The sequence below is a fragment of the Spea bombifrons genome, chromosome 1, assembly GCF_027358695.1.
Source record: "Spea bombifrons isolate aSpeBom1 chromosome 1, aSpeBom1.2.pri, whole genome shotgun sequence".
Lineage (NCBI taxonomy): Eukaryota > Metazoa > Chordata > Amphibia > Anura > Pelobatidae > Spea > Spea bombifrons.
In genome coordinates, this window is record NC_071087.1 from 109,284,093 (window position 1) to 109,304,208 (window position 20,116).

Sequence of the window (20,116 nt, forward strand, 5' to 3'; positions counted from 1 at the left end):
AAATGAAAGCAGACATCTCACCATATGCAGCAGAGTAGGAGGAATATCATGTATACAGATAGTTAGATGTATACAGAAGTCCAGGTAAGTATCCAAAAGAGTCTGGAACAGGTAGCAAGAAAAAGGGGGATATCTAGTAGGAAGTCCAGGTCAAACAGGTAACAGGCTGGCAAAAGGGTAAATCCAAAAGGCAGCCCGGGTCAAAAGGTAACAGGCAGGTAAATCCAATAGACAGATCCCAAGTCTGGCATAAACTGTAGCTCCAAAGAATTTAATAAACTCACAGCGCTGATACTGGGAGGCAGGGATATAAAGCCTGTTCATTAGGTCAGGTGTGAGTGGTCTAGGCTTCAGGTGAGGGAGGCAGGGTAATAGCATAACAAAACACAGCTGAACAGAAATACACAGCACATTCATTATAGCAAACGAAGTGTAAAACTTTAACTATCCTGCAGTCAGGATAGAATCCTGACATTAATGGCTGTGAGTTGAGTGATTTTTAAGGGAACAGAAAATTTAGACTGTTATACAGGCTGTACACTCACTACTTTACATTGTAGCAGAGTGTCATTTCTTCAGTGTTGTCATATGAAAAGATATATTAAGATATTTACAAAAATGTGAGGGGTGTACTCACTTTTGTGAGATACTGTATATATCCTGTTAAGAGGAAAAAGGAAACACTGACCAATGTGTGATTACAGGAAAGGGTGTGTGAGTGTTATTTTATGGGTTTGAAATGGTGTCAAAATAAAATACTAAATTGATAATATATATTACAGAGGTTACTTTACTTATATGGATCTTGTTTTGTAGATTATGCTGAATACAGAGTTGGATGAGAGTGCCAAACCTTAGCTCACCAATGCCATGCTTTGATCAAGCTCATCAGGTATACATGTCCTCACAAGTTTCTTTTTAGGTGTAATAACAGAAAGGGAAACATGCCAACAAATATTTTACTTAAGTCATTTCATCTTAATAACTCTACACAAACTATCAGCTAGTTTTAATGTGTACTGGGGCAACTTTCGCACATGGTTTCTAGTAACACACCTGACCATTACACTTTCTCTGTCAGCTTACAGGAAAGGTGCATAAGCTGTGAGTGTTAGAACAAATTCTAAGTCCTCAGTCATAAGGGACACTTGGTTTGAGGATGGCATATAAGTTTGTAAATCACAAAGCAATTAATGTACACATGCAATTTTGTACTTGAAATAACAAACATTTTTGTTTTTGAAATCATTCTTGTCTGTATGTCACAGAGAGCAGGTATCTTAGCTGAAATTATATATTCCATTATAGTAATTATTTCTTCAGATTTGGTGGAAGTTGATATGTCCTAGGTATCAAAAGGCAAAGTACAGGGAAAAGGCTGCTTAGTGCACATAATTTTCAGCACAGTTTTCTTCTCATTGCAGCACTGCTAGCCCCTGCCTAATAGCAGCCCATTTAATATGGTATTGCTGATTTACACAGAGACCACAATCTAGAGTATTTGTGTATTGGAGATTTAGGAGTGATTGAGAAGAGGAACATCATTTTTTCAGTTTGTGTCTAAACCTTTTGTGTATCAGAAATGATATTATACAAAATGTATTAACAAATCATTCACTTATGTTTATTTGATAAGTTTATTAACATGCTAAAATGTATTACATCAATGAAGATCTATTTAAAACTTAACACACATTTACAAATAATTGCATCACAGACAGTTTTAATAAAACTCAGCAAGATGGCTAAACTTGATTACTTGCTCTAGCAACCACATTAGTTTAATATTTCAAAAGAAATGTAATGTTTAGAATAAAATACTTATGATAGACATGTAGTCTGAAATATATTTAGCTTCAGCATAGAGAGATAACTGGTAAATACATGCATTGATACACGCATGTGATAAAATTATATGATTTAAATCTAATCAGTAGTCAATGCAGGCATGTGCATTCTATAACATGCATATAGTATGATCACTAATCAGTACAGCACTATCATGATATGTAGATATGTACATATGTATGTAGATGCAAGTGAAAAAAAAAACATATTAAATGGAAATCAAGTATATAATAATAAACATATATTTTTGAAAAATAGCTTTGTGCATGATCATTGATTCTGCAGTTCAAGAGATCATAACCTGTAAACAGAAGATAATAAACAGTTAATAATGTGAGATAAATAAAACAGTGTGTGGGTATTACTTTTAGTGGTCTGCAATGCTGAAAGCTGGTGTCAATAGTATCATCATATTACAATTACTATACTGGTATTATAATTATTTTTCAGAGGTGATTTTATGGGGCGTTTTATACATTATGGTGCATGTAAAGATGGGTAATAGGGCCACACCCTGGTCTGTCCCACAAACCCCACACAGAAAGGGACATTCCAGCCATAATATGTACTTGAATACATATGCTAGCAGTGTGGTCACTTTAAATTTTCGTGTTGGCCGTTTTGCAAATGTATGAGGGGGCATTTGCCTCTTCCCTCACTCTCTTTGCACATTATATAATCACCTCCAGTAAAGTTTAGCTTTATTTTATGGATTTATCCCCTCCAAATCAGCGGAACCTAAAAAGGTACTGGTATTAAGTTTACCCAGCTCTAGGCAAAAGGGACAACCCACTCTTGTATATGTAGAGAAAGTGAATTATATACTGACATACATATTTTCAAATCATGATCTGGTTAAATATAGTGATCACAGCAACATCAGAGGGGTGTTTCTAATCTGGCATGATGTAATCAAGACGTGTATGTATGAACTAACAATAGCTTACCTTAAAATGACCAGAGTTTTAGGGTAATGATCATGTTGAATACTATGGCTTTGGCTGTTAAGACCCTCAGCCCGAGTACAGTAAGGGATGCTTTGTTAATCCTTTCATCTATTAAAAAAAAAAGGGAAACATTGGGTTTACTGATCACAATCATAATTTATGGTATGCATACAGAACTATTCTGGTGGTGCAGCCACATAGCAACCAGATGAATGTTACTGCTAATTAATCAACTTTTACTATTGTACACCAGAATTACGCTATAATCCTATTCCTCATTGTGTCTTCTTACATTGTTAAAAAGTTTTTGAAATTGAGAATTCAAACACCTCTTTTGCTATCCCAAAAAAATAATAGTAACTTGTAGGTAGATATGAAAATAGGCAGTTTTAATTAGCCATCTACATATTTTGTGCCCTCTGGTCCAGTAGATAGCCTCCTATTTTTGTCCCTTGACTACAAGCTCTTGTTTGGATGTTTTTCTAAATATATCGTAAAATAGAATATACGGTATTTCATTTTTAAATAATGATAAACTCGTATAGCAGAGATTACTTCTATAAGTAACTAAAAACAAAATATGACATACACACATATACAAGGAAGAATTGCACGCTAATGTCGTAATAGTTTTAAAAAAACACAGTTTACCTGTTATAAAATCCTGCTCACTTAACGAGCATGTATGAGGCTCAATATCTGGGGGGAAAAACAACAAATTTTATATGAAATAATCCAGTTAAAAATGTAAATTGTAGCTCTCAGTGTATTATGAAATATGACACAAAATGTAACTTTATAAAATATCACAAAATCTGATGGCTAAGTTAATCTTATTATTTATTACTTACAACGCACAATAAGTTCTATTTAATACATAGGAATGATATTACAGGCCAGAATATAGTCAAATTCATTTAAATAAAATTAAAGGCTGTGTTTGCAGGGCTTTAGAACACAGGAAGACATCAGCCTCACAGTTCTTAAGTCTTCAAGAACACCTTATTGCTGAGTTTTTATTGAGTTCTAGAGAACTGTTTTGAGAACCAGTGATAAACCAGATCAATACACTTCATGAATCATAACATACCTGTGTATTTCTCTGTTTCTATTTTGTCATTATTGTATTGTAGCTTGCACTCAAGCTGTTTTGATAGATCATCTTCATCCCACAAAACTGCACCATATCTCCAAAGTTTATTAGATCCATCCAGCATTAACGAACCAGTCAAATTCTTTTCTTTGGTGTTTACATGTGCTGTAATTTCTCCATCAGGAGATGGGAAGTCAGTTGCCAAACAGACAGCCTTTGGCGTTTCATCAGTTTGCTCATCTGCTTTTAGATGGTATAGAGAAGGCCTAGTATTTTCAATCTCTGTGAAAAATAAAATATGCAGGATGATCAATTTATTTTTCTATCAGATATTAAACTTACATATAAAATAACATCGAATACTTTCCACAAATTTCAAATATTTATATTCAACTTTGTTATTTTCTGTAGTGTAGACTACTATATAATTGACAACATAAATGCACTGAATGGTAATATGTTACTAATAAAATAGATAGTAAAGAAAAATAATAAATATATTATACATAAGAATCATTACAAATGTCCTTTTGACCGTCTTACCAGGATCTACACTAAGCGCTGTCCCTCTTCCAAATAACACTTTGTAATAATTCTCACATGATACAGTTACTTTACAAGAACTGAGAAGGTTTCATAGATTAAAACTCACAGTGCTACAACTTTCTGGAATTAGACATTGGTAATAATATTCAAATTATCAAAATAAGGACATGTTCCAATAACTTAAACCAGTAAGTGCTCAAAGGTAGGTTTGTTGTGGTTATTGGAATCCCCAATATAACACGTATTTGGGAATTGATTGAATAATTGAATATTTTTTATGAGGCAACAATCTCTCAGCAAAACAAACAAAATGCTTCTACATCTGCAACAGAAAATGAATTGTTCTTTTCTGTGTTCTCAACTGATTTATAGATGTGTAAAAAAAAAACATTGGAGAGTTAAATTGAGATTTACACAGGGTAGTATCGATCCAATTTAGAAATTGAGGCTTCTGTTGTCTTTCAGATACCTTAAAATCCCTACTCAAACTTCAGGGTTATTTAATTATTATTATTTTGTTTACCAATAGCAAGATTTGTGCTACAAAAGCATCTCTATATAATGAAACATAACTTACGCTGCCTCACGCTAAGTAATGTTCCAGTTCCAAAAAGTATCTTGTTCAACCCCAATCCATAATTTACACTTTATTAGAGTGTAGTACAAAAACTGAGAATCATTCTGTGATACATTCCTTAACCAGTCCCTGAGTAGGCCAAAGTTCTGTTTAATATGTTTAGAACATGTTCTTTAAATAAAGTTATTGTAGTAATTTAAATGTTTACACTAAAACTATAGCTGGAAGTTATATATCCATTTTTACTGCATACTCAATGATACTGAAAATAAACTACATATTGAAACCACTGCCTAAACTTAAATGCAAACTCTAAAAAAAAAATGTGGCACCCTTATTTAATCCATTGTATTAAATTAAAGGAAAAAAAGATAGATAAAGGGCACGGACCCTTCTCAACTTTCCTAAATCTTGCTCAGATATTTTGGACATAAGAATGATATCAAAAAGTTGGGGTTTGTTTTTCATTACACCGTTCAATCCATGTTTTTTTTGTAACGTCTTGTACGTTTAATTGATACAGTATTTCAATTATAAATCTAATCAGTTTTTTTGTCATATAATGGAATTCATACTTACTAGGTCTCACTGTTAAATATGTCCCATGGCCAAACACCAGATCTCCAGCTACCCCATAATTTGCACAGTATTACATGGTATAACATAAACAGACACAACCCACCAACCCTAGCATAAGGATAGCAAAGTACAAGGCCCATCTTATGGATATCTCAACATATATTAACAAGTAGTAATAGCTAATTTTTTGGATTGATCTTTATTAGGAAAAAAAATCTAAATGTAGGTTATGACCCATGTTTTCTTACGATTGGAAGTAGCAAAGCACTAGCTATGCTTGATATTTTGCTATAAGAATATTAATTGGATGGTGTACATTAATTAAGAACAAGGTTTGGAATTCAGCATTCCGTCAGATAAAGTACATTCAAAAACAGATTACCTTTGTCTCTAACACTTATATGGTGTGGTAGCAGAATAAGTAACAGAAGAAGATTAGTTCTAATGTCTCCAGTTAGTAAGACTTTTTTTTAGATGGAAGAAATATGTCTGGGAACTTTAACTACCTTATATGACATTTACTTTAATAAAATCTGCAGATGAACACCGACGACCAATAAAAGATTATTTTTAGTAATAAAGAAAATAGAGCTGAATAACATGAATTATCAAATTACAGTATGATAAACTATTGTTATTATTTCACTGAACAAAATAGTTATGGTCAGATTTTATATTATGGTATTAACTATGTTATGGATGGTCACAAAAAACTAGATTATCCTGCAAAAAAGGAATTAATTCTATCATAATTCACAGTTTCTCTGCAATACATTAGCCACTATTCGGTGAAAAAACTAATTGACCACCACGTAAAACTTACTGGGATTAACAGTTACTGTAGTGCCCGATCCAAATGTTATCTTTGACCCCAGGTTAATCACACAGTCATGCATTATAAAAACTACTCCAACTGGTGTTTTAGCAATTTATATACTAGATGTTAAACCAAAGTAACTGACATATAAAAATATACTGGTCTTAACAGTTAACATGGTGCGAGTTGTAAAGAATATCTTCAGGTTAGTAATCTCACAGTAGAATCCACCTATACTCAGACTGCCTCATTAATCTCTTTTAATCGAAATGAAACATATTGACTGCATTTATGAATGCACAGTATTTAAGTAACTGAAGTATTACATCTCATACAGTTTGTTTTTTGACTTCCCTTGTGTCAAAGTGGACACAAAACACTCCATAAAACCCATGTGCTAGGGTTAGTGGGTTGGGTTTTCTGTACAATTTTAATTTCCAAGGTACAAAGTAATAACTATTGATTTTAAAGTGAGCAAAGACCTGACATCCAGATTATATGTCATATGATTTTATGATTCTGGATGCATGATTAGCGATGAAACATTTAATTAAAATACTCTGACTTACTGGGTTTGACATGTACTTTGGTACCTGATCCAAAAGTAATTTTCCATCCACTGCTAAACCACAGTAAGAAGTTTCATTACACTAACCCTGCTAGGTGTTTTTGGGGTGCCTTTTAAAAAGTGCATGATTATGATATTTCCTGCAGTGCGTTTATGCTATAAAGTAGTAAATACCAATACTAGATATAAATAAATTAGCTTCTTGATGGTTTTTGTATAATTTAAGGTTATGCCCTTTGAAGATATAAGCATGTTTTCCAGATTGGGATGACATACTAATAAAAAATAGCAACTTTGGTTTATTTTAACCTAAAAAAAATAATTACTACAATATTACTGATACCTACTGGGTTTCATAGTGCTACTGATCCACTGCATAAATTATCCGGTCACCAGTACAGTTAATACATCGCCTAACAAATAATATACGTTCTTTAATTTATAACTTAATATACACAACGATGAAATAATAATAAAGAGTAAAAAAAGATAAAAGAATGTTACATGATATATTGATCTTTTTCTCTAACTGCATTCTCTTTAGCCATGAATTTTCTGCTCTATTTACTAATGTATATAGACATGATAAATTAAGTATAGTAAATCTAGTAACTCGAACTCCTATATTGTTTTGATTATTTCAATATGAAGTTGAAATGACCTTAAGCTCAGTTATCAAAGATTCTCTACTAATGTAGAAGTATAGTATCATTATATATATATAAATATATATATATATATATATATATATACCTACTTATATATAATAATTTCTTTTCTTTATTTATGATATAATTTCTTTTAAGCCTTTTTTATTAGTCATGTACAAGAGATCTATTCCTATATAGGTATTTTAAAAGTATAAATAAGGGGCTTCTTGCCCGGGGGGCTATTTGGTCTAGGATCAATTGATATCAATTCAAGGCACTGGAAAACATACCTGGTTTAACTTCTAACTTAGTCCCTTGTCCAAAAATAACTTTTCCAGCAGTATAATCACAGTGACACAGACCATTTTTAACCCAAGCATCCTATTTCTCAAGTTTTTAAATCAATCACAGCTCGGGGTAAAGGAGTTTGGCATTTATTAGCTAAATTGAGAAAAGTCTAAATATTTTCTTTTACATTTCAGCAAAACATAATTAAGGCAGTATTAGTGAAGAATACTCATACTCTCATTGGATTTCTCACTCATTAGAACCTGTCTAATTTGATGTGTTTTAAATTGTTACAGAGTTATAGTAACTGCCTGCTACTTACGCACAGTCAGATAATATTTTGTATATTGTATAAATATTTTAATACAAAATTCAGCACATTTAATTTTGAGGCTTCAAGACAGATGATATTCTTCTGGTTTAAACTGTATTAGATTTAAGCATGGGTATTTCTTCTGTTTTAAGACAATTTAAATATATCAATTTAATATCCTTATAACAAACAAAATGTCATTTTATATTTTTTAATATTACTTTGGGATACTGTCATACTGTCAGTCTAAAAGCTCTTTAGACTACACCAACAAACAATTCATACATTAAACACATATTTTTTTGGTGTTATGTTAATGTAACTGGCTGGTTTTATTTATAAGATACTTACGCGGTTTAACTACCACTTTTGTTCCCAAACCAAAAATAAGTTTTCTGTTGTTGTCACACAGTGATAAAACTATGTACATTATGGCCACTGCAATTTCCCCATCAACATGGTTATGATAATCTACATCTATGTAACAATGTCAACAGGCACTGAATACAGATTCCAGAACGCACTAATTAAAATATTATATGAAAAATGTACCCATGCTTAATACTGCAGCCCAAACTAAAATTCATAATGAAACAACTATTTAGTTGAACTGAAAATTGCCTCAAAATATCATGTCATGTGAAATTTACTTACTGGGTTTGACATTTAGTTTGGTGCCTGCTCCAAATATAATGTTCCACCCATTAGCATTCACACAGTGAGAGACCTTAGTACCCTAAGTCTAAGACGTTGTTATTACATAATTACACTTTATGAAAAGCATCAATTCTACATGAATAAGGGAATATGTTTTAACCCACTCAATACATAGGTTCTGAACCTATATTTATCAGTATTCAAAATTTTAGATTACTGTCCCACATCCATGTATATTTTGTGGGTTTTTTTTCGCAAGTGGACAATCCATCAGTTGTTTTACCAACTTATATTATGCACATATAAGGACTATATAAGGGTACACATTATATAGACTGGGTCAAAAGGAACACCAATCTCTCAATTTTTTTTTTCTAAATAATTAACAGTATTTTATTTGTTAAGAAAATCTTCTTATTTATACAATATACCAATATACAAAATACCAACATCAGCAGTATGTGACTAAATCAACTTATGATATATGCTGCAATATTAATGTTTCTCTATTACACACACACAGTTCTAACCCATGCTTATGTACATGCATACGAATATTTATAATTATAGTACATTGGAAAGGGGTTATAAGTCTCACATCTTTTGATCTCCATTTTATATTATAAAATAAATGAGATGCCAAGAGGAAAAAATGCCATTTATCTGCTGCACTCTGTAGTGTTTTGATCACATTGCTTATTTAATATAAATAATGTAAACTATAGATTGGGGACAGGGGTAAATTATTAGTACTATAGTTAAAAGCAAGTGATGCCAAAAATCTTAAAGACCTATAACACGCCTTCAAATCAGAAATCAATAGAGAGTTATGTTCTTACGTACTAGCTCGCACCAGTAGTTTAGTGCCAGATCCAAAAATCACTTTCCTTGCAGCATTCACACAGTCAAAAACACTTATAGTAAAACCTTGAGTGTCATAAGTTGGGTTTTGTAAAGGAAAAGAAAGCCTAGCATTCCAGTTAAAGGCATATGTCACACACAACTGTTTTATTTGTTTTAGGGAAAAACTGAAAGGGAGGAAAAGTTACTGCCATGGGGATATAAAACATGTTACCAATAAAAAATGTTACGTAAGCAAATTTCACTTTATGTATATGTTTTTGTACTCATAATTGCAATAATAAAAAAAAAGTTTTGGGTGACCAACTCGGCCATGTTTTCCAGGTGAAAAATAATATTTACATATAGCTGACCAGCAACGTGTCAGCTGTTGCCCTGCAACATGTTGGATGTATAACCAAATGGCTGATTATTTTCCATGATTTTATGCGTCATATATACGGCAAGACAACACTTTAAATGCGCTGTCATCAATATGTGAAAAATATATGTGTCCTGGAAAACATGACTGATGTGCTCACCTAACTGTGGGGATCTGTGTTTTGACCTTGACCCAGACTCTCCGCAGAAAAATATTTAGAGGTTATTGAAGACCTGAAGTGTTAATGAAATTTATGTACACAAACAAACACACATACTTCAGTGAACTTACCAGGTTTAACAACCAATCTAGTTCCAGAGCCAAAAATCAGTTTCCCATAAGCTCCACTGAGAGAAGCACAGTGATATACACTCATACAGGATAATATATAGCAGGGTATTTACTCTCATGGGTGAGGGTATAACTATGAGTTTGACCATATTTCACTAAGGAACTGGATGCTAATAATAATGACTTGCCGCCAGCATAGAGCCATACTTAGATATCACCATACAAGAGAGAAATCTATTGTCATATTCTCTATTCTTTAACTCAAATTGAATTAAATCTAATTTTGGCATTGAGTATATTGTGTATGTTAAATAGTTGAAAAGGGTTAATTCTGACGTAACCCAATTTACATGGAAAAACTTTAACATCAAAAACACAAAGAGGACCTCTGTTTTCTTAAAAAAAACCTTTCATATGATGATATTATATATATATACACGTATGTGTGTGTATCACAAATGTATGTTGATGAGTCTGTGTTTACTGAAAATTAAATATGTAATTTGCTCAATAAAATCAATAAGACAGCAAAAGTGTTCTAATCTGCAAGAACATTCAATTGTCTGCTAAGGCGATTGCCCCACTAGCATTACTAGTCTGCTCTAGAATTCCACGATACACATCTTTATTTGCTACCTTTACGATCAATATTATGACAGGTAACGTAGGTACCACAAATAAACTATTGCTTAGTAATACAATTAACACTGCATATTTTTTTAGGAATTGTGTTTTGTTGGCAACAAAAATGTATTTTAATTTTAGGCACATGGCTTCATTAATACTGCAGATAAATAAAGATATGTTGTACTTACTAGGTTTGATATAAAGTTTTGTCCCTTTGCCAAAGATTATCTTTGTTCCACTAGTATCACAGTCATCCACACCATTACACAAAGCACTTGTGCACACTGCCTTATGTAAATGAACCCTTACACTTTTAATCTTCCCAGCAAACCATCCAAAAACATTTTACAAAATAGTGGATTAAGGTAATTCTTTAGTTTACTTTAACATATTAAGGAGGCACTTTAATTAATCTATACCTTACTCTATTCACATTGATATCACAAAAATAACTATCTGAACCAATATATATTATACCCCCCTCTGCAAAATGCATAAATAAGTTACCACAATCCTCCCCGATAATAGACTGCCTATTGTGAGACTTCTTAGTGCCATCTTCATTACTTACTGGGTTGAACAGCCAATTTTGTTCCTTTGCCAAAGATTAATTTTGAGTTCCCAAATGTATCACGGTATAAAATCACTCTACGGAAACTCCTCATCTAAACTGTGCTGATTTTCTTAATGTAAACTATTTTGCAAATTATTATATTATGGTTAAAATTGTTTTTTTTTTTCCTAGGGCCACGCAGTTTTGGAGAACTTGTTCACCAGAAATATCATACCTAACACACCGTAACATATTTTAACATTTACTTTAACATACTTTTAACTATATGACCATAAATTGGTTAGCATGTTAGGATTAGAAAGGACTTGCCAAAATTAGAATGTCGGTTAAATGGTATTTGTTGGGTGCGCACTTATTCTTTACTTGAACCTCAAAATATGAATTTATGTGCTTTTTTAGGGGGTGTTTCTCTTTTTTGATTTTTTTTGGTTTACTTTAACATAATGTTAAACTACCTGGGTCCTAAAGAAATACTTAAAATTTTCAATGTTAAAAGTGAATGCTGGAAATGACAAATTTATTTGTGGGAAGAGGCAGGATCAACTTTATACTAACACTAATTTAAAATAATTATTTATGTGACTTATATTACATTTTTACATTAAAATGCATTTCATTATACTGGGGCTTATAGTGTTCACTGGATCATTTATGGGTTAGAAAATGTAATATCACAAAGTTTGTTGTATATAACAGTACTTAAGGAATACTATTTATTTGGCTTTCAGTCTAGATAGCATGTAGGCATTTCTGTTTATTGTGTTGACTTTGAGATGACCATAACATTACATTTTATACTACTACTTCTAAACCTAATACCACTTCCTACTTTTTTGCAGTTTTTGAAGTATGCATATCCACATCCACTATGACACGGACTTTCAGCTTTATACAAATCCAAAGGTCTAGTTAAATATCTTATAAACTGACAATAATGGGGATGTATAAAAATGTTTTATAATATTCCTTCCGTGCATTAAGTAGATAATTACACAAAAAAGATAGTTTCACATAAAACATTTGGGTAATGTTAACAATGATACTTTGTTACTAATTAAATTGTACCCCTAGTTTTATTTTCTCTTGATTGATAATGTATACAAATGTGTGTGGTGTATTAATACAGAATGTAACACTGCAATACTCACTTGGAAACACAGTTAGCTGTGTGCCTGCGCCAAAGATGTACCTGTTGCCATAATTCACACAATAACATAATGCTCTACAAAAACTAAGATACTATGGCTCCCAACCATGTACATTTGTGATTAAAATGTATATGAAAGAACACTACCCTTGGAATGATGCACCTATCATTGTAGATGCTGTAAGTGTAAGAGGTTTCTAAACTAAAATTGCATTGTGTATGTGTACTCTTTTTGTGTGTGGATGTCTAGTTTTAAGAGTCTTTCTTCTCTTGATCATTAGCCTTATGTTTGAGAGTGATTGCTTAATGTGAAGCCTATTAAATTATATATATGTCTGCCAATTTTGCAAATAAATATAAACACCAATTAATGTACACACTTACGTGGTCTCACATTCAGTTGTGTTCCTTTACCAAATGTGAGCTTATCGTATCCAATGTTAACACAGTGCTCACAGCCATTACAAGAAGTCTCAAAGACAAAGCACCAGCTACCATTATTAATCTCTCCAGTGCTGCATGCAATACATTTCTTTATGAGCATCAAAACTTACTTGGTATAACATTCAGTTTGGTACCTTTCCCATATATGAGCTTGTAGTCATTAAACACAGTGCTCCTTGTCATAACAAAAAGCATTGTAATACGCTTTGTGAACGTTATTAACCCTGAAACTGGAGATAAAAGTATTCCTGAAAATTGAATATCTATAGTAACATAGGACCAGATCCTACTACCTTTCAAAAGTATTGGCTTCTATCGCATTTTTTCTCATTTAAAATCTGATAGAGCGTTAGGATTATCAATGTCCATGTAGTCATTAAGGGCAACATTTGCATATGTTTGAAAGTTTTTTGGTTGCCTTCATCACAAGAAATTGCAACTAGGGATACTCTCGACAAGCTCACTATTTAGCCATACATCAACAATGAGTTTTTATTGCAAGCTATGTAGCCATAAATCAACAATGAATTCTAAAAAGACATACAACAAAGCACACACTAAAAGTGTGTTGAGTTCCTTTTAGCTAAAATTCTCAATTGTATTGGATATTTGGAGTTCATATAAGAAGCAGTGAATGCATAGTTGAGGATTCAAAATATGATATGAATGTTAGCAGTACACCCAAACTAGTCCAAGTGCTGCTGCTATAGTGTTATTACTGCTTGGGTGATCAGTAGACAGTTGCCACATAGTAAATTCATTGCCAATCCAGAACCTGAATTGTGAAGCTGTTTTTTTTTATATATGAATGGCACATTGACAAAATGCTTCCTTTTACACATCTCACCATAAATATTCCTGGTAATTGTACTAATACAAGTAATGTGCAGACCTTTCACTAACCAGATTCTAAGCAATGACACTTATTCCTGGATTAAGTACAGATTCTTTATCACTAGCCGTAGCATATGCATCCTTAAATTGTCATCATTCACTGACTAGCCTTAAAGGTGTTAGACGTCACCTATTCCAATGTGAAGAAAAGCACCAACTGTGTGTATATATATATATATATATATATATATATATATATATATAGTACAAAATCAACCACAGTTAATAAATCAACCAAGTTATATCTTATTACGTATTTCACATATCAATCTTTAAAATCCAACCAAAATACTACTTTTAACCAAAAAAAGGAGCATGTAAGTTACCCCACTTCTTTTCGTAATAGTAAACTTCTTTATTTTGACTTATTTTTACATAATCGGTACTTACTGGGTTGAACAACCAACTTTGTGCCTTTGCCAAAGGTAACTTTCCAGCTTCCCGTATTATCACAGTATAAAATCACTGTACATAAACCCCACATGCTTACCACACTTCTTTCCTCACAAGATGTACAAAACGGAGATTTGTTATGTTCATCATGCGCATTAAATTAAGAGTTACAAACTAAATTGTGCTATTTTTCTTAATGTAAAATGTTTAGTGAATCATCAAATCCATTTTCAATTTTGTAAGTACTTTTAAAAAGGTCTGAATCATGATGGAATATTTTAAAAGGCACAGATGTGACATAATTAAGTCGCAAATATAGGCAAGCATTGAAAAGTCATGCGTAGAGAAAGAGTAGGAGAAAACCCAAACATTTCTAAATGATACAACTATTGTCTATTTTTTTTTCTGTATCCATGGTACGTCTTAGAAGTCCAGGGCACCACTGCAAGATAACAAAGACTTATATATAGTTATTTTTATGGTATGTGTTATGTGGGATATGAAAGTTTTTTAAGAATAGTGTTTGTTTTTTCAGACTAGATAGCAGGTATAAATAAACATGCATTACTGTTTGTCCAGTTGAATTTTAAGTGGCCATAACATTCCAAAGAGATTCCCTAGCACTATTGCAACACCTATTACAAATGGCTATTTTTTAGAGATTATGTAAAAGTATATACTTCCTACATCCTGGTTAACACATGACCATAAAATACAACACATATAAACCAGTGACTTAACTATCCTACCCAATCTATACATGTTCTTCTTATAAACATAAATAACTTGTGTTATGTGTACTGTTTTATCACGTCTAGATCAAGAAGAAGGGACTTACTTGGGATTACTTGTATTTTTGTACCAGACCCAAAGATCATTTTCCCCCAGCCAGCTCCACTAGTCACACATAGACTTTCAGCTTTACACAAATCCAAAAGGTATGACTAAATGTATATCACATCATGCTGCAAATATACTGCAGATATGTGATTGAAAAGATATTTTCTTTTAAATTGACAATGATCTATAAAGAAATGTTTCCCAATATTATATTTCTTCCATGCATGAAATATACGGTTCTTTCAGAAAAACTAGCAGCACACCCTCCTTCAAATAAATTTTATCACAATGCCGAAATATCAATACTATTTCAATACTACATCAATACTATTTCTAATGTTGCATGAAATATTGAACCATATATAAAAATTAAGATATACAACTCCAAAAATACTATAATACCCACTTGGAGACACAGTTAGCTGTGTGCCTTGTCCGAAGATGTATCTGAAGCCAGTATTCACACAGTAACACATTACTCTACAAGATCTACGCATGCACTTATTGCACAATGATAATGTATACAGTAGAACTCTACCCTGGGAATGTAGTTATCATCACTGCAAACTGTTAAATGTGAGAATTTTCTTAATCAAAATTGTATTGTGTATATCTTCTGTTTTTTTGTGTATGTAGGCACACATTTGTGTGTTTTACAATGCCTTTCCTCACTCTTAATTATTAGCCTTATGATAAAGCTGCGAGTGAGAGTATAAAATACAGCCTGTTAAATTACAAACTTCTTACAAATTGCAAATATAAATACAAATTAATGTATACTCACTTGGTTTCACATTCAGTTGTGTTCCTTTACCAAAAGTAAGCTTATTGGAAACAGTATTAACACAGTGCTCACCGCCATTACAAGAAGTCTCAAATACAATACACTATAAACCATTATCAAAGTCTTGGTAGAATCTCTATAGTGTTATATATGATTTATTTCTTCCCTAAGAGAACTAAAACTGGTACCGTCACCAAATATAAGCTTGTTGTGATTATTAACACAGTGTTCCTTGACATAACAAGAATCATTTTTATACTTAATATTAATAGTCCAGATTCTAAGAGAAGATCAATATATTCCTGGAAATTAAAGACTAACAGTAACATATGGCTAGATTCTACTGACTGACAAAACATATAATTTATCTTGTATCTAGTATTTTTTTATTTTCAAATATAATGGATAACTCTTATTCAAAAATGATATTATTCATGGTTACACATTTTTTAAAAAAAGATGCTTTGGTTCCAGCTCCAGGGATATTTTTCACCCAGGGATCCCAACTGCCCATAGAGTCATGAAATCATTTTTGCCCAATTAGTGATATTTTGGATATGTTTAACTCAATGGACATGTTTTTTTTTTTCAACTTCACTATGTGATCAGGAAAAAAAAAAGAAAGTAATGATACCTGTCATAAGAGGTAACTAATTGTAGCCCCTTGTGAAAAAGTGAGACTGTATGATATATTTTGAGATACATTTGTCTCCAGTCTACTTGTGGAGAAAACGAGTGTTAAAAAAAGATATTTCGTCTCATGTTATGAAATTGACACTAGCCACTGACATTTTATTCTTATCAGCTCAAATGATAACAAAATATACACTCACTTGGTCTCACATGCAACGTGGTTCCTTTCCCAAAGATAAGCCTATCAAGGCTGCCAAGCACAGTGTTCAATGCCATTACATAATTCCAGGTACAACCATACACCAAGTGTGTTTAGTTAACAAAATGTGGACATTAACTGGCTATTTCAAGTTTATAAAAGAAACAGTTATCCCTTAACTATAGATTTTAAAGATGAAAAGTAGATAATCCAGATTAGTCCAGCACATGCTGCTATAGTGGTAATACACTGTGGATGATTAACGTACCATTGCTACATTTACTAAACTTTTTGTCAATCCAGATGCTGATTTACATAAATTATTCCTTTACACAATTTAGCGTTCCTCAGAAACTAAATGAATGTATAAACATATCACTGACCACATTTTAAAGTTTTTGCTAATTCCTGTTGTATTATTATTATTATTATTATTATCTTTTAATTATATAGCGCCAACAGTTTACGCAGCGCTTAATACAATACATAAATTCAAGGGGTATGACAAGACGAGAATTGACAGACTAAGACAAACCGATACATTAGGTGGAGAGAGCCCTGCTCGCAAGTTTACAATCTTGAGGATTAGGTATTAGGTAGACATTAGGTAGACATTCTTCATCAAACTCTACAGGACTAATATACACATTTCTCAATAGATACTTTTCTCTGAGTAGTTTGATGAGAATTCATTAATGCCTTTACAGGGGTGGGGAGTCCACTATTCTGATGTGAGGAATACGACCTCGATTATAATATTTACAACACCTCATTACTAATATTTATCAGATATCAGTTTGCCCTTGGGAAAGGACTGGAGCCAAAATGTTGGGTAAATCTCCATGGAACAGCTCTTCTGTCACTTTTTTCTTTATTTAAAAATGTTTGCATTTTTTGTGCAAAAAATATTTTGAGTTTGTTTACTTGTTTACTTAATTTGTACATTCGTGAGTATTTTTTTATATTCTTTGCTCTTTTGAAGATAGTTTTGTATTTTTGGATTTTATTTGATTGACCTCCTAATTTAGAACTTTGTCTAATATTTATTTGCCATGTCTAGTATGTACAATTGTTCATAGTATGCTATAAATTATTATTTCCTAAGTCTGTAACCAAAAATTGCCTATAGAACAAGATTCAAACACCTCCAACGTATCATGTACTCACTTGGTTTAACTGTTAGCTTGGTCCCTTCCCCAAAAATCAGCTTGATGTTGTTAGAACACAGTGCTGTGTAGCCTTGCAATAACATATGCAACAATTACATTTAATTACTAGAGAGGGGTGCGTGTGTTCATGTGGTATAGAAAAACAAAAACACATATGTATTGCTTTCAATTCAAAGCAATATGTTCAGTTAATACTTGCTCACATTTCTGGAACACTTTCAGTGTTAAATATGTCTACAACTACAGTAGATCACATTTTTATAGCCATTATCTAAGAACAGTGCTCATGATGGCTGAAGAGACACTTCATTTTTAATGATATATTACAGATATAGTACAGTTTTGTACAGTGAGGGAATTTAAACATTCATGAGATAAGCATATGGCTATCCCGAATCTAAGAAATGTTCTAACCAGTAGGAATAATTGGCAGACCAGATATGCCATTAGGAGGATTCTATGTTTCTATGAATGCATTGGATCAGCCCGTCACCTATTATATTGTATATAACTGTCTCTACGGCTTAAACAGAATATTCCACAATTGTTCTGCATACAACAATTTATAAAAATATGTAGCCACAAAGAACTCTGTCTATGAGTTAATTGAACTTAGAAGATTTATGATATATATATATATATACATGATGAAATATATATATAAACACACTCACTTGGTCTGACATCCAGCCTGGTCCCTCTGCCAAACACCAGCTTACTGAAGCTGGAAACACAGTGCTCTGTGCCACTACACAAAGCTAGAAACCTGCACTCATTACAAACAACACATTTAAATCTCTAAGGTACCCATTTGCAACCACTAATAAGCGATCTATGGATCCTGTGTGTTTGTGAGTTGCAATGCATTTTTGTATCTTTGTATTATAATTCTTAGTAGAATAGTAGAATAGAAATAAATTAGTCTCACATACAGCCTGGTACCTGTAACAAATATAACAGCCATGATTGCACAGGGATCGGTGTCATTAAATATACCAGTGTACAATAAACAGTGTATGGAGATAATGTATGCTAAATCCAATGTCAGATATAAATACTGTCTATCACAAAGATAGGAAAATGAGAAAAAAAACAAGCATTCCTGTGCCTACTCCAACATTTAAATCATAAACTGTTCACTGCATCAGGGCACAAAAAATTACTGCCACATTAGCTGTAGTTTTTACATTGTGCTGCACAGTATAAAATATATAGTATATGTAAAGTATATTATATTATACACCAGTCTGATATATGAGGCACATAAAAAGAGGGAATGTAAGCTACTTACTGGGTATTACAGAAAGTTGAGTCCCTTTTCCAAAAATTAATTTACCGTACCCACTGGTAAGCACGGTGCTATCTCCTACTTCAAAAAGTTACTGAGGTTTCTAAAGCCTTTTACCCACATCTCAGTTCACTATTTAAGGGCTTTGTGTTGGTAAATCATTCACTTGTTTCCGAGCAAAATACATTAAGAATCTACTGTAAAATGATCATGTTATTGTAAAAATATTTTTTCTGTTATTTCTAAACTACTTACGTGGTGTAACGTAAAGTCTGGTCCCTGTCCCAAAAATGATTTTATTGTAGCCAGCATTACACAGTGCTCAAAGCCTATCCAAAAACCTGTGCTTCTCTTCTGAATCATTATCTCAGGCTAGGATCGAAATATTATTTCATAGCTGAACCGAAAATAAGGCAAGAATATAGATTATTTATTAGAAGATTTCATTGGATAAACATTTTTAAAAAATGTAACATTCTATAACTTTAACTACATATTTAATTTTACGGCTTATTCTTCATTAACTCCATGCAATATATGAGGTTTGACTAAAGACTACATAGTTTAAAAAAACTCTTTCTTAAAAAGAACCTGAGAATATTGGAAGTAAATGATTTCATGGCAGATTTACTTTACTGAGAGGGTGGTAGAAAAGTTGAACAGTTTCCCAGCAGAATGCCAGGTGTTAATACAGTAAGGGAATTTAAATATGCATTGGATGGCCATAT

The 20,116-nt window shown here is 32.4% G+C and overlaps 1 protein-coding gene across 1 annotated transcript; it reads right to left on the minus strand.

The window, feature by feature from the left end:
- Positions 1-1,602: 1,602 nt before the first annotated feature.
- Positions 1,603-19,479, minus strand: LOC128498314 (T cell receptor alpha chain MC.7.G5-like; the record flags this gene model as incomplete). Its single annotated transcript, XM_053468475.1, has 5 exons — positions 1,603-2,149; positions 2,796-2,903; positions 3,447-3,494; positions 3,886-4,170; positions 19,392-19,479. Coding segments are annotated over 4 exons (528 nt in total), but the record flags the coding sequence as incomplete, so codon positions are not given.
- Positions 19,480-20,116: the final 637 nt, after the last annotated feature.